The sequence below is a fragment of the Toxotes jaculatrix genome, chromosome 19 (assembly GCF_017976425.1).
Source record: "Toxotes jaculatrix isolate fToxJac2 chromosome 19, fToxJac2.pri, whole genome shotgun sequence".
Taxonomy (NCBI): Eukaryota; Metazoa; Chordata; class Actinopteri; family Toxotidae; genus Toxotes; species Toxotes jaculatrix.
This window is the reverse complement of record NC_054412.1, coordinates 9,383,190-9,395,907: the sequence shown is the minus strand read 5'-3', so window position 1 is coordinate 9,395,907 and position 12,718 is coordinate 9,383,190. Positions and strand designations below refer to the sequence as shown.

Genomic DNA, 12,718 nt, shown 5'->3' with positions numbered 1-12,718 from the left:
TTAACTATAAACTATAATTAAGAAAGTTATCAACGGGCCAATATGCAGTGTCACAGTTAACCACAATGATGAAAAGAGCCAGGAGGCCATGCCCACGTCTTTCCATTACTGTGTATGTCTGTGTGTATGTGCATAGTGACAATCAAAAGGCGTGTGGCAAGAAACTGTTTTTTTTTTATTATATTTCAGAATGACAAATAGTTATGGACATTACTTTTGTTGTTTCAATACACAAGCAAATCTGTATGGACAATCATTAGGTAGATGAAAACCAAATAAAATAATTTGTACACATATTTTACAATACATACTGTAGTTCCTCACTGGCTAAAGCAATATGCATTATGCAGGAAGGTATTGCTATTCATATAGTACAGCTAATTACAGTTGATATGAAAAAAGCAAAAATAAGTTATTTAAATATCAATTACATATACAGAATGTGCAACTTCTGCTAAGCATTTCATATATGTAATTAAGAATTTATTTTTGTAAGACTGCAGAAACAAACTGGAAGTAAGTAATTGGAACAGGTTAAACTTGTGAACTGTTATTAAACTTGGCATCGGGAACTCAATACTAAATTAAAATACCAGCATTACCCACTGAAATCCTTTATAATACCTGACAACAAATGTCCATTTATGGACCTGTGAACAAAATGTAGCCAATTTCACCTATAAAACAGCTAGATTTACCCTCTAAAGTGCATTTACAGTGTCAGTATTTTCATTCTTTACAAAACACTTGTTGGGTCTTTTACTTTTTTAACAATGACCCCCTGTCCTCACTTTCCCAGAGCATCACTTTGATTGAAGAGAAAAAAGGCATCAAACTCTATCTATCAAGTGCCCACTGCAAAAAAAAAATAAAGCCAATTAGCAATCATCAATTTAACAATAACACTTGGTCAAATTTAAGTTTGAAATCCATGGAGTAAGTCTTCAGTTCAGTTCTGGCTATGAAAGATAGAATTTTATTGTTAGAAAAAAAGAATAAAAAATACGAATGAGGAATATGTGTTATATCCATTTTGTGTGCAAATGAACGAGCGAAGAGTTTTCAGTTTTGTTTTTGGCCCGAAGTTTTTGTAAGAAGCTGACCCGACTCAATGTTTCCCTGATTTTCAAGAATATTAAGTGTCATAGTGTATGCTGACCTTGGATGTCAGCTTTTCACCTGATATAACTGCTCTTACCTCCGTCCCTCAGTGTGTTTGGCAAATGTTCAATCGAGAATTTCAGACTGGCCTTAATTATAGCTACAGTATAATGTGTTTAAAAAGTCCCAAACAGCTTATTATCCAGCTATAAATCAAATTTCTCAGTGCTCTAACCAAAGGGTAGACAGTCCAATAAATTCCAGATATGACAGCCCAGATGTCAGCTGTGTCTTTGGAACATTTTTATTTTCTCCTCTCTCCCTATCCCACAGTCCTCAGCATGGAACATGTACAGTGAATGTGTTGAACAGGGTGAAGGGATGTTCAGTGTCTGTGTCGTGCCTGTGGTTTTGTGGTTTATCATCGGAGCTTCACAAGAATAAAAACCACAATACCTCAGAAGCGTGTTCTGTGGTCCACATCCATGTGTATGATCCGGTGTGTATTTATGTGTGTGTTCATAAAATCTCTGTCTCGATTATTCCTCAGACGTTGACACACTCGGCACAAAAGGTGTCCACCTTCATTTCAGTCTCAGTCATGGTAAAGTCAGCGCTATATGTTCTATTTCCTCCAGCTATTCATTCATCATGGTAAGGCAACTTAAAATGTACACAGGGAATGTATGGTCGCTATGAAAGCTGGATGCGGTAATTGGAGTAAAACATAGCTTTCTGTAAGACTCTTTCATATCGGAGCTGGGTGTGCATACAAGATATGCAGTAAAACAGGACATAGAGTATAATATGAAATATAAGGGCGTGACGTCAGCTGTTTCAGCTCAGAAATTAATGCGAGCTGGCCTCAAAATAAGGCTATAACATTCAAAAGGCAAACACAAATTTTAACATATAAATCATTTTAAAATTAAGATATGCATTATGCTATAATACAGAAACATAATACAAAATAAGCCATCTCAAATCCACCGATTATTCCTTGTTTGCTGTCTGTGTTTAGTGGATTAGAAGTCCAGACATTGAGTGAATTCTGTCAGTCATGATGAACCTATTAGTGGGGATGAGACGCTGAGTGCGAAGGAAATCACTTTGGCCAAACTACTTCCTTAAAAAAGACCGTCAGATAATGTTGCTTTGCCACAAGAGATGAAAATGAAGCACTTATGAAATAAGTTTCTGATATGCAGGAAATAAACTGTCTTTCTGTATTTAAAAAAAATTCCATCCTATAAAAGAGTGTGCTATCTTCCTTAAAGGCAGATCCAAGTCTTTGTTTTAAGACTTTGAGGGTGTCTTCAGATTGGAAGCCATCCCACAGCGTGAGTCTACAGTCTTTTGTTTTGTTCTTTTTTAAAGGCATCTGATATCTTGTCTTGGCTGTTAGGAGAAACTCCTCAATGCCGTAAACATTTGAGAAAAGTCAGAATGATAGAGACAAAATCAGAAAGCAGGGCGGCTCGCTTTCACATCTTTTGACACGTGCGAGACAGGAAGTACCGCAGTGTTGCGGTCACCTACGTGGTAGTTCAGCCCTGTGACCAATTTGCCTTTGGCCACCTACTGACCATGTTTAAATGAGACGGTGCCGACCAGTGAGTTGATACCTGTTATCCAATCTGATTCCGCCAACGTGGTTAGGACTGCACCTCTCTGTGTGCGCTGACCAATCGTGCCTCACTGACCAGCCGGCGGGCATGTCTTTGATCCCGCACACCAGCTTCCCACACACTGCTCTCCGTTAACAAGGCCACACGGCTCAGCGTGTCGATTCCCGCTGCTGCCAAGGATGTGGCATACATGGGCAGCCCAATGGAGATGAGCCAATCTGAGACTGTGCTGATGTTACCTGAGGGCAGAGGCTTTCGGCACATCTCTGTCAAACCTCCGGAGGGGATCTGAGTGACAGGGTTGGATAATATGGCATTAGTTACAGTAGCTCCTCTGATGATGAGACATAACTGAATTTATAGAGACGTGGTGACAAAACAGCAGAGCTTTTCACATTTGGCAGTGCAAGCTGTGTTCCTTAACCTTTCTTGCCAAATCGTATAATGTTATGGGGTAAAGATAGACTTTCTTAAGTCTTGAGTCAAATTTAGGCTACTTAAGTATAAAAGTATATCGCCATATTTAGCGGGGCTGTTAGATATTTAAGCACAATTTGCACTGTTCCTCAGTGATGGTGCCAGCCTTGGGTCCAGGTAAATTAGTGTTACAACTGGCTTATTTTCAAGCCCGCATTGTTACTTTCTAAGAAAACCTTCACCAAGCATGTATCTATAGCTCTATAACTAAAGAAAAATGCTCCCAAATTGTCTTCTCTGATATGAAGCACCTATGAAAAAATAGTGTTGTTGCCTTACAGCCATACGGTGTTGTTTACGGAGCTCTTTGACTCTAAGCTGGTCCAAGGTGGAGGCCACATCCTTCACAGGTTGCTCCAAGTCCTCAGAGTAACGCTGCACCAGCGGCTGGGGGATCCCACACCGGCCATGCTGGAGAAGGAAAGAGTAGAAAGAGACAGTAAAGGTGGCTATTTAGAAATGAAAATATATTTAAATCACATAAATCTATGTTTTAAGGAAGACATTAAAGCACCAGTGAGAGGCTTATAGGCCATATTAACTGGACTGAGATAAAGAAGCATTTTGACTTTATATGATTCCTCTGGTCATTATGCTGCCTGAGATCTGGTTGTTCATGAATGAATGAAGCCTAATGGTGTCAAATTACGGGTCAAAGAAGAAAACATCTTCTGGCAAGGTAATGAGCTCAATTCTAAAGGGATTCAGGAAAGTATAAAGACAAAGACACTAGAGAGTAGACACTATAGCTGAACTTTGTAAAAAACTCAGGTCAGCGCATTTTGTTCTGCCACCTCTGCAGAAAATCACCCACAACCTAATCCCTGTTTTCACTGACAATGAATGTACATGCTAAATTATGTTTTTTTATGCATGTTTCTGCTATTAACATTTCATTTCTCTCATTTACAGGGAAAGAGAGGAAGATACAGATTGTAAAAATTTGTTAAACAGTGACGGACAAAGCAGAGTAGGAGACTGTACTGAACTTTAAAAAAAAAAAAAAAAAAACCGTTTGCTTGTTCTCATTCTCTTTGTGTGGACACCTGGGGCGATGGCAGGTTTCCAGATAGGCCTGGTTTTGGTTGGCCAAACTGGACCGGACGTCTTTTAAGGATGAAAGGGTGGGCGTGGGGAGGAACTGATCTCTCCCAAAGAGAGGGATGGAGAGCAGGTCATACAAACCTACCCTTCACGCTGCCTGAATCTTTAGACCGCCAACAATGAACAGGTTTACAATAACATAATTTTATTCTCCATTTCTATGCCCAAGGCTAGATATTCTTTAAAATTTCATAACTTCTGTGCCTTACCAATAAGATATCTCTCATTTGGTACCTTCACCACAAGAATCCTTTCTTTGATGTGGCTTAGTTTGAGGAAAATAAACATGTTTTTCTTACACCCCCTTTTTCCCCAGTGGACCACAATGTTCCACACTTGCCAGTGCATCAGTATTTAATGTCTTAATAATAATCAGCAAATATCTTATGAAAACATAATTAAAAATAAATTAAATCAGACATCCAATACCAATTTTTGATGACTGACTATTCTAAATATTCAGTGCTACAGATTTAAGTTGATATTCAAAAAGTTCTCATGTTCAATACCCATTTTTAAATGAAATGCAAAGTTTAATTAGCAAATGGGAGAAATTAGTTTCAAAACAGTTTCAGTGTGTTTTACCTGTGTGATCTTTGACACTATCAACTTCCTTCATGTAGCTACTACTGCATCAATGAGCCTCTAATGTGATTGACAATCCACTTCTGACTAATAGGAATCCAGCAGAGTTATGCTGTGGTCTAAGACACTATTCCTCACCTCATATCTTGATGTCTAAATGTGTTTGTATGTTGTATGCCTGCCAGTGTTGGGGCCTCCACCATGTTAAAGGGGCCCAGCCTGGGGTCTGGCGAGTGGCAGAGGATTTTATAACCCCGTCTGCCTTCAGTAAGATCCAGCCCATAAACTTAACAGTTTCAACCGCATCATAGTGAGACTCAACCCACAGTCTTTCCCCCGCAGCTCCAGGCAGTGCATTTATTATTGTGCATACACACACACCCACACACCCTCACTCACAAATAAGTGCCCTTGCAAAAAAAAAAGGCATCTGCACACATAAAGAAACACACAAACTTTGGATTCTATTAGTGTCTATTTTTAAACGAAATGAGTTCCAAAGCAAGCCACTGATGTTGTTGGCCTAAACACAGAGCAATTTGGAGCCAAGCTGCAGTCAAATTATGACTGAGTTAAGTTAGGCATGTTACGATGCTAAACCAAAAGAGCCTGACGCCAGACAAGTATAGCTGCGAGGTGTCTTGGAGCCCCATTTTCACATTAACCATGGAAATTCGACTTCATATGTTTTTGTTATGTGTTAGGTAAGATGTGGCTTTTAATAGAATTCCTCACCTCATCTCTACACTTTAGACCCTACTAAAAAAAACACATACACAAGTGTTAAAAAGGTGAAGAGGGATAAGTTACTGGAGGAGTCAAGTTCATAAGTTTTTGTACTGTCAATAACATGAGATTTTCCCAGCATCTGTTTTAAGTTTATAAGGAAGTATTAACTGAATAAAAATTGTACTTATTGTGTACTTTTGTTTTCTCGTGATTAGATGAATGATACTTTAGTAACCTTGTCAGAGTAGGGTTCCTCTGTTAGATCAATTCCCTCGGCTTCCAGCCGTTGTTCCAGCAGGATGAGCAGATCACAACTCATCTTGGCGTGGGAAGCTTTTCTTGCAACAGCAACCTTTCCCCCGAGATCTGAGAGCCACGGAGGCTGGACTGCTGGGGGAGTGCCTGACTCCTCACCCATGGATGAGGCAGATGAGGTGGCACAGGGGCTGGCGGGGGTGCTCGGGGTCTTGGCAGGTAGAGCGGGGGCACTGGGGCTGCTGCTGCTGCTGCTTCGGATTATGGGGCTACTGGGGTGAGAACGGGTGAGGGAGTGGGTAGGGGAAGGAGTGGGAGATGGCGAGGAAGGCAGAGAGAGAGGGGGGTGGCGTAGGCCATTAGCTAGTCTTTCCTTGGACTTTTTGGCAGGAACGGGAGGAGGGACTGGAGGCTTTTTGGGATGAGTCCGAATGACCCTCTCCCCACTAGACTCAGGGGGACTTGGAGTGGGACTGGAGAGGGGCTCTGGGTGAGCAGGGGAGTGGGGTGTGGAACCAGGGAGGCGAAGAGGCAACTGGGAGGGTATGGGAGGCCTCTCAGCCCTTCCTTTAGGGCTCACTCTTGGAGTTCCATTCTGAGCTGGAGAACTCCCATCTCTACAGACCTTGGTGGGACTACTGTTGCCTGATTTGGGTCTTTCCTTGGTGGATTTAAACTCCACACCCAGATCCTTCTTCTGCTCGTAGGTCTGCTCCAAATGCAGATCGCCCAGAGAGTGGGAGCGTTTCCAAGGTCCAGTGGGTTGGGGGGGTCCATCCAGGTCCTCACAGCTGCGACTGGCTGGGATAGGGGACTGTCTTTGGGCTTTGTGCAGCCCCAGCAGGTTGAAGCCCTTCAGGGAAGGTTTGATGAAGAAGCTCTTCGGGAACTTTGTGCGCTGGTTCTTGCTGTTCTGTTGCAGAGCCTCTGTTGAAAGAGTCATGGGCAGGGTAGGGTAGTCTGGAGACTGGAGGCCTGCTGAAGAACGACTGGAACGGGAGGCTTTCCTGCTCTTACCTGCAAAAAAAAAATATTCATCCTCAACCTAGTGCAACCAAATTTCTTTACGGTTAAAAAAGCTTTATATAAGGTTTTGCCCCCTCTTAGATACAAAAATACAGGAATTAACCCTAATTCTTCAGCTTGCTACAGTGAATCATTCATTTAAACAAAATTTTCATTCATACTAACAGTCTGCATTTTTCTTTTTACTTCCTTTCATCCCCCATGTTTTACTTTTTGTGTTTCTTGTATTGGCAGCAGTTTTGGCAACAGTAGAGAAACATGATGTGGTGAAAAGCAGAAAATCATGTCTTCGACACAAACACTCTCTATAAATGTATGTTTTCTTCATTAGAAAACATGTTCCCAGCAGCAGTTATTTTTATCAAGTCTGCCAAAGCCAAGTGAATTGAAAATAAAAAATCTACTTACGTAAGAATTACATTCTAATTGTGTGAGGCTTATCTGTAAGCCACAGTCAAAAGCAGAGAGATGTTTATGAAGAAGGGGTGGAGCACCACTGGGATAAGATAAGCTCTCCGACTCGTGTCCAAACTGGCTGATTTGTTGTTGTCATAGCAGCAATCCCAAATAAAGAGATCTTGATGGGATATTTCAGAAACACTGGAACAAAAGGCTGAAGCCACTTACCATCTATCCTTTGGCTTACAGAGCAAAATGGATGGATGAAATGGGTTGGTGCCACATAGAGTGGCGTGCCAAAGACTTTAAATGGTGGAATGACAGAAAGAGGTTCAATAGATGGAATGTCATGAAATGTCTCTACAGTTCCCAGAAAAAAAAGTGAAGCATATTGGTGCTTCTGCTATGGCCATTTATGAGGGATTATCATAAATTAAATTACTTGACAGTTCCAAGAGACACGTTATTTACTTTAATTATAACGTTCGTTTTCAGACATGAAATCAGAGGAGAATGAGGTCTGCTGACTGTCCAATGAAACCTCCTTCAAAATTAAAACTGTAAGATGAGCTGAGAGTGTGACTATTAGTATAAAGTGATTTTTGGCAATTTGTCAGTGACGATGTGCTATTGGATTGTATCTCAACATCATCAGTGGCAAGTTGCACATTAAAATCCTGTCTACACTGTTATTGACTCACATATCACAAGAACAGTGTAGTGTGTGTAGCGTGCCAAACTGATGACATAATTTCTAAAATAAAGTCACTGTTTATATGACTATACAATAACTTATGTAGACTGATTTAGGATACACAAAAATAAATAAAACAAGACCTTAAATCTAAAGCTGTGTATCACTGACTTTTTCGTGAATATCATCATTAACCACCTTATATCACCACATTATGTAGGCATATAAACATGATGAGTCAAAGTAGATTACAGAGGTTGTGTGATGATATGAGGAAGAATTGCAACATGTAGTCACAGGAAAATCGATCAGACACGTACAAAGACTATTGATTAAAAGAGAATACATCCAGGGCTCTACAGTGCCATTTTGTTTACCAAAGGAGAATGTTTTAAGGACTAAATCTGTGTAATTACTTTCAATTACCAGCTAAGATTCAAATTAGAATTAAATGTCTTCCTTTGCCAATGCCTCATACTAATAAATCCTCTATGTGTTTATAGCAGCACTGTGGAACCCTGAAAGAGCAAGAAGAAATGCAGAATGTTTACTCAATGTTACGCGGCTAGTTTGTGAACAGTGTTTAGTGGCATGGAAGGAAAAACAGACATTTAAAAAAAAAAAAGGAAAAAAAAAAGCGAAACATAAAAATCAAGCAACCAGCACCAGAGTCTTTTTGTTTTTTTTTAAAGAAGTGGTTTTTATTCCACAACTTAAATCTCTACTGTGGAAGACTGCACACTTTACTGTTGAACCTGAATGACACATAAACACACACAGAGAGAGGGGAAATCCAGTAGTTACACTGGAGACAAACGGATAAAGAAAGAAGACAAGTTTTGAAAAAGCAGTGATTTATGAGTTATGGAGCTGTTAAAAAGAATGTTCTGTGTGGAAGAAGAAAGCATACAGTCTTATGCAGAGAGATAGAGCAATCTAAAAAAACAAACAAAAAACAAATCTCACAAATAAGACCTCAATAAATTTCTATAATCAGAACTCTCTTACAATCTATGCACTACAATTTGAAAATATTTTCATCCACATCTTTTTTTAGGCACATACTCTATGACTGTGTAATATGATCGCTATAAACACAAGGAAAGTGACATCTTGAAATAGTATGACGACAAGAGATTTAAATGGCAGCTGTGGATTGTTTACCTGACTTGTACATTTTTAAAAATTCTTATCAGCGAATAGAATCACCACTGCAAAATAAACAGGCATTTTTGGCATGCTACTCTGCAAACTCTTTTTTTCCTATATCAAAAACACTTAACAGAAATACTCTCTGAGCCCATTATCGTCTTCCTCGTATCCATCTATCGGCCTTGAACCCAGAGGTGGGAGAGCTGGGAATCCATGACTGGGCAGTGAGTTTGTTCTCATCAGAACAGTTCTGTGCATTGGGGAGGTTCTCTCCCTCTGAGCTCCCAGCAATGTGGGGTGGACTAGGCTTAGTGGTCTGGGGCCTGGCTCCCTTTCAGTTACAAGTGGACTTTGGAACTGATGAAACAGAATTCCTACAGAATGGAAAGAGTAGTGAAGAAAGTGGAGTGAAAGAAAAGTAAAAGATAAGAATGTCTGCAGTGACAGGGGACTCTTTCTCTAAAGCACCCAAACTAGAGGACCAAAGGTGTGTGCAGGTGAGGTTTTGGCGCAGATGTGGCAGAAAGAGGAGCTGTTTGACTGGCAGATACTGGTCCAGAGGAGTGAGATGGGCAGGGTGTTAGAATGCAGAAGCTCAGGAAAGAAATGGAGCAGAGGTGGGAACCCAAGGAAAAAGGCAAAGGAGTCACTGTCGCACTAGGACTATGCTAATCCCAGGCTAGGCCTTAGCTAGGCTAATTCCCAGTGATCCTTGGGTAATGATGGTCTAGACTGAGCAAAGCTATCATTACCGTTCTCCAGGTTCTCATTGCTCTCGTAGCACCCAGAGTCCCGCGGGGAGTCTCCCACCAGGCCCCGACCCTCAGACAGCAGCTTCTCCTGGGAGCCAGACAGGCCGCTGCGTTCTGGATCACTGCTGCCTGAAAATACAAAGAATCACAGAGCGTAGCATCATAATCATCAAAATTAGGGTTGAATGGTTTGATTTTAAAAGTATTAAATCCTGTTTGTTTATGACTCTTATTCATCACTGTACTGAGGTTTCGCGATGTGTCTTTGTCTCAGTAAAACATACTCATACATTTCTGCCAGTTTTGGTGAGAATTCCCAATAAATACCAGGATCTGAATTCAGGGTACAGTAATCAAAATACACATGTGATGCATCTTTTAAAGAGCCAGGGACTTTGAGTATATTAGAATCATCACCTGTGTTTTTTTTCACGCATTTATCCAAAATGTGCATTTGTGTGTAAGTACACTTACTGTCATACTCTTGTAGCAGTTCAACAGCGGTGAGCAATACAGCTCTGTGCTGAGGATCTCTAATGTTCAGCTCATCCAGGTCCTCCTCTTCAAGCAGCTTGAATGTGTCTAGGTCCTCGTAGCCGTTGAAGAGGAAAGTAGGCATGTGCTCCTGGATGACAGAAACACAGAGTGAGTTTAAAGTTTCTTCTGTGGAGCTAAGATTGAGGATGTTTTAAGACTGAGGAAAAAATACACTTTGGATCTGAGTTGTGGGACCAGTGACAGCAACTTTGAGGAAAAAGCATAAAACACTGAAAAGTGCAAAAAGAGGTAGAGTAAGGAGGGAAAAAAAACTGTATGGTAGACATGTGTCATCTGCTCATAATTTCCTATCCACATTGAATATTTTTAAACCACTGGTGAGCCAAATCGAAACTTCTATTTTGATTTTTAGATGGCATGTAATCATATCAAGCCATGACTAATTCAGTTATGGCTGCCTCAGCTGTCAACAAGCTTTAATATGGCACAAACTTTGTCAAGCTGACAGGCATATAAAAGTGAGTTGCAGCAACATTAGTGAGTTTGCTGTACCAATCAAGTAATAGCGAGGAGTGTGTGGCTCCAATCCCAAGCTATTCTAGCTGTGACCAAAATGGCAGATGGGACTTGAAAGGGAAACCCGCCAAAGCAATGTGGGAACATGAGGAACTGAAGGTGGAGACCACTGCATCAAAGTACTCTTCTACCACAGATGACAAAGTTTTACACACTAACACAAACACACACCAAAGCTAGTCAGTCAAACCACGGTGCTATCTACGAGGGCAGAGAGACAAAGAAAGAGTTTAAAATCTAGATACGCCCTGTGTGAGTGCACAGTCAGCTGACACTATCATTGAAAGCACTCATAACTGCTTCCACTCTGAATATTACTGGGTTCTACGTTTGTGTGACCCACGCACTTTGTTGGACGAATATGTAGACTGTGTGTCACCAGCAAGACCATCAATTACAATGGTGGAGTCCACAGCAGAGAACTGTGTGTTTCTGTTCTATTTCTGCTGGATGATGCAGGACTAAACAAAGGACCACCAACTAACACAAACACAGGCAGCCGGGTCCTCTCAGTCACAGCATCTTTTGCAGCCGGTCGAAAAAATTAAACGTGTTCCAAATCCAAAGATTATTTGGCAGACAATCCAACGAGCCAAAAGCTACAGGGGTGTGGAGATTTACACTTCATGGTTAAAGACAGGAACTGCTGATGCTGTGTTTCAAAATGTGGCTTGCCAGTTTAAACGAATGTTATTTAGAATTTCCAAAAGTATACAACAACAGTGTTCTTACTCCTTTGATCTATGACAGTTCAATCATAACTCATATCATTTTTAGATAGCCTATGGAGATCAATCACTTTCTGTGAACATGGACAAAAGACAGAAACCTGAGAAAAGGAAATACACACTGCAGAAAATAATTGAGAGACTAAAACTTTTGCTTGGCATTTACACATCGCTGCAAAAAAGGAATCCTCTCTAAAATACTGTCATCTAGAGAAGTCTGCCACTGTCAAAAAAAAAAAAAAAAAAAGATCCCTTCATCCACTGTGAAACTCTATGTGACCTTAAAACTAGCAAAAAAACAGACTTGATTCAAGCAACAGCGCTTCAGAAAAATCAAGCTAAATACTCTTAACACTCGATTATCTATGTTTCATTTTACAGTTCATGACTGGTCTTGTTCATGAAATAAGCCGTCATTTAGTTTTATCTAAGTAGACGTCTCAACCAATGTGTCATAAACCATGCAATACATTTTTTTTACGTGTTTCTTGTCAGCTAAGGCAAAAAAAAATGGCTGAATATCTAACTAAGAAAAATAAAGACCACTTATGTCCAAACAAGTTGAATAATCCAGTACAAATGACGCTTGACGGGATCATTTATCTTGGATAAGAAAACTGTGGGACTGGAATTCATTTGAACTTTTTCATCATGAGCAGGCCACAAAGCTAAGAAAGAGTAGTTAAAACACCTGGTAAGAGAATGCACATTGGCTGCAAACGGGAAACTCTCCAATGTTCTATGAGTGTTTAGTCTAACTCGCCCACTCCAGGATTCTGGTGGTGACTAAAGGGACATGACTGCTCTAATGCATTCGTAACACCCAGACTCACAGCTAAGGAAACCTGTGCTGTAACATTAATCTTTAATCTGTGACTTGGCCATTAGGCTGGCCAGAGATAAAACAGACAACCCACAAAGTCTCTTTCCCTATTTAGGGAGGCATGACACCTATGTGTAGGTTTAGATGAAAGATGTGTGTTATTTGTTGGGGTGTGGTTGTGAGAATGTGGG

General features: G+C 40.5%; 1 protein-coding gene across 7 annotated transcripts in view; it reads right to left on the bottom strand.

Moving 5' to 3' along the window:
• Positions 1-157: 157 nt before the first annotated feature.
• The window catches only part of sash1a (SAM and SH3 domain containing 1a), a 161,144-nt gene continuing 148,583 nt past the window's right edge, over positions 158-12,718 (bottom strand). For 6 of the 7 annotated variants that reach the window (XM_041064020.1, XM_041064017.1, XM_041064018.1 and 3 more), the window contains 5 exons: positions 10,377-10,527; positions 9,903-10,031; positions 5,860-6,896; positions 3,486-3,617; positions 158-3,017 (listed from right to left, as the gene is read on the bottom strand). In XM_041064020.1, coding sequence (XP_040919954.1) covers positions 2,757-3,017; positions 3,486-3,617; positions 5,860-6,896; positions 9,903-10,031; positions 10,377-10,527 — 1,710 coding nt within the window. In that variant the 3' untranslated portion in view covers positions 158-2,756. Of the gene's footprint in view, positions 3,018-3,485; positions 3,618-5,859; positions 6,897-8,727; positions 9,525-9,902; positions 10,032-10,376; positions 10,528-12,718 lie in introns of those variants that run through there. The other variant, XM_041064024.1, reaches the window with a different exon arrangement.